This window comes from Ooceraea biroi, chromosome 11 (assembly GCF_003672135.1).
Source record: "Ooceraea biroi isolate clonal line C1 chromosome 11, Obir_v5.4, whole genome shotgun sequence".
NCBI classification, from domain to species: domain Eukaryota; kingdom Metazoa; phylum Arthropoda; class Insecta; order Hymenoptera; family Formicidae; genus Ooceraea; species Ooceraea biroi.
The window spans coordinates 8,093,550-8,094,962 of record NC_039516.1 but is presented as its reverse complement, the minus strand read 5'-3'; the positions used below and the strand labels follow the sequence as shown (position 1 = coordinate 8,094,962).

General features: G+C 45.7%; 1 protein-coding gene across 1 annotated transcript; it reads left to right on the top strand.

Annotated features, from left to right (window-relative positions):
• The first annotated feature begins 593 nt into the window (after positions 1-593).
• On the top strand, positions 594-1,127 carry LOC105275441. Its single transcript, XM_011332266.2, has one exon. It carries the CDS (start codon positions 594-596, stop codon positions 1,125-1,127), a length of 534 nt encoding a protein of 177 aa, XP_011330568.1.
• The last annotated feature ends 286 nt before the right edge of the window (positions 1,128-1,413 follow it).

The following is a 1,413-nucleotide window of genomic DNA, read 5'->3' as shown; positions in this document are numbered from 1 at the left end:
GGGGCGCGTACGCCCTATGCCCTCGTCCCGATAACGGTGGACGGAAGCCGACCGATGGTCGTCGGCAAGGTGAAGGTTTCTCGGCGGGTGGTCGGCCGACACTGCGTACGATCGCCCTAAAAAGGGCGCATCGTTACAACCTAATCACGGAGAAAATGATTGACATTTTGAATGTCGGAGGTGAGCCAGTTTTTGACGATCACATCGTCAAGATTCAGACTCATACGTATAATCCGTACGCCAAAATGCTGTTTGGACACAGCGATGAGATAAGAATACCCATACAGTAGCAGGATTTGTATATCTTACCGTGTCAGAGCTTTCTGTATGTCGAGGGCAAACTAACGACAAACAGAGCCATTAAGGGCTCTAATGTGGTATTGGGGAATAATTGCGTGGCGTTAATGTTCGATGAGATACGCTACGAACTTGACGGAGTGGAAATTGATCGCAACAAAAATGTTGGAATGACTTCAACACTCAAAAACTATACATTGTTAACACTCGATAGAGGCGTGACCCTGGGTAATGCCAGTTAGGATATATATATTGATAATGTGGACGGAAACTTTAATTTTTGCGTACCGCTCTCTATGTTACTGGGGTTTTGCGAGGATTACAAACGCGTGGTGATCAACGCTCGTCATGAGCTGATTCTAATACGATCGCGCAACGACAACAATAGTCTACTGGGAGATTCCGTACTGGAGCCAAAGATTGAGCTGCTTAAGATACAGTGGCGAATGCCGCATGTGTTACTGAATGAAGTTAATAAGCTATCGATGCTACGAGCCTTGGAGAGCGGACGATATCTGAGTATGACATTCCGATCGTGGGATCTGTACGAGTTTCTTCTACTACAGAGCACCACCAAGCACTCGTGGACTGTCAAGTCCGCGACTCAGCTGAAGAAACCGCGATACGTGATCTTTGCATTGCAGACTGGGCGAAAAAATGTAATGTCCCAAAACGTTACTATATTCGACGACTGCAAATTAACCAACGTGAAACTATATCTAAACTCGGAATGTTATCCATACGACCTGAATTTGGATTTTGAGAGGAACAAATACGCCATCCTGTACATGTATTCACGTTTTCATAGGGCGTATTATGGATGCGACTGAGTCGAGGCATATTTGACCACTACCATCTTTCTTCTTCGCGGTCCTTTCGTGGTTATCGATTGTTCACGACAGAACGAGTCTATCAAGAGTGCTACCGTAGATGTACGATTAGAGTTTGACTGCAAAGAGAATGTACCTGCGAATACTACCGCCTATTGCCTCATAATGCACGATCGCGTAGTCGAATACAGTCCATTGACCAACGTTGTGCGCAGAATTGTGTAAAGTCAGCAGTTGTGCATCGTCAGCAGATATCTCTCTTTATAACTGCGGACCGTTGCGAGTG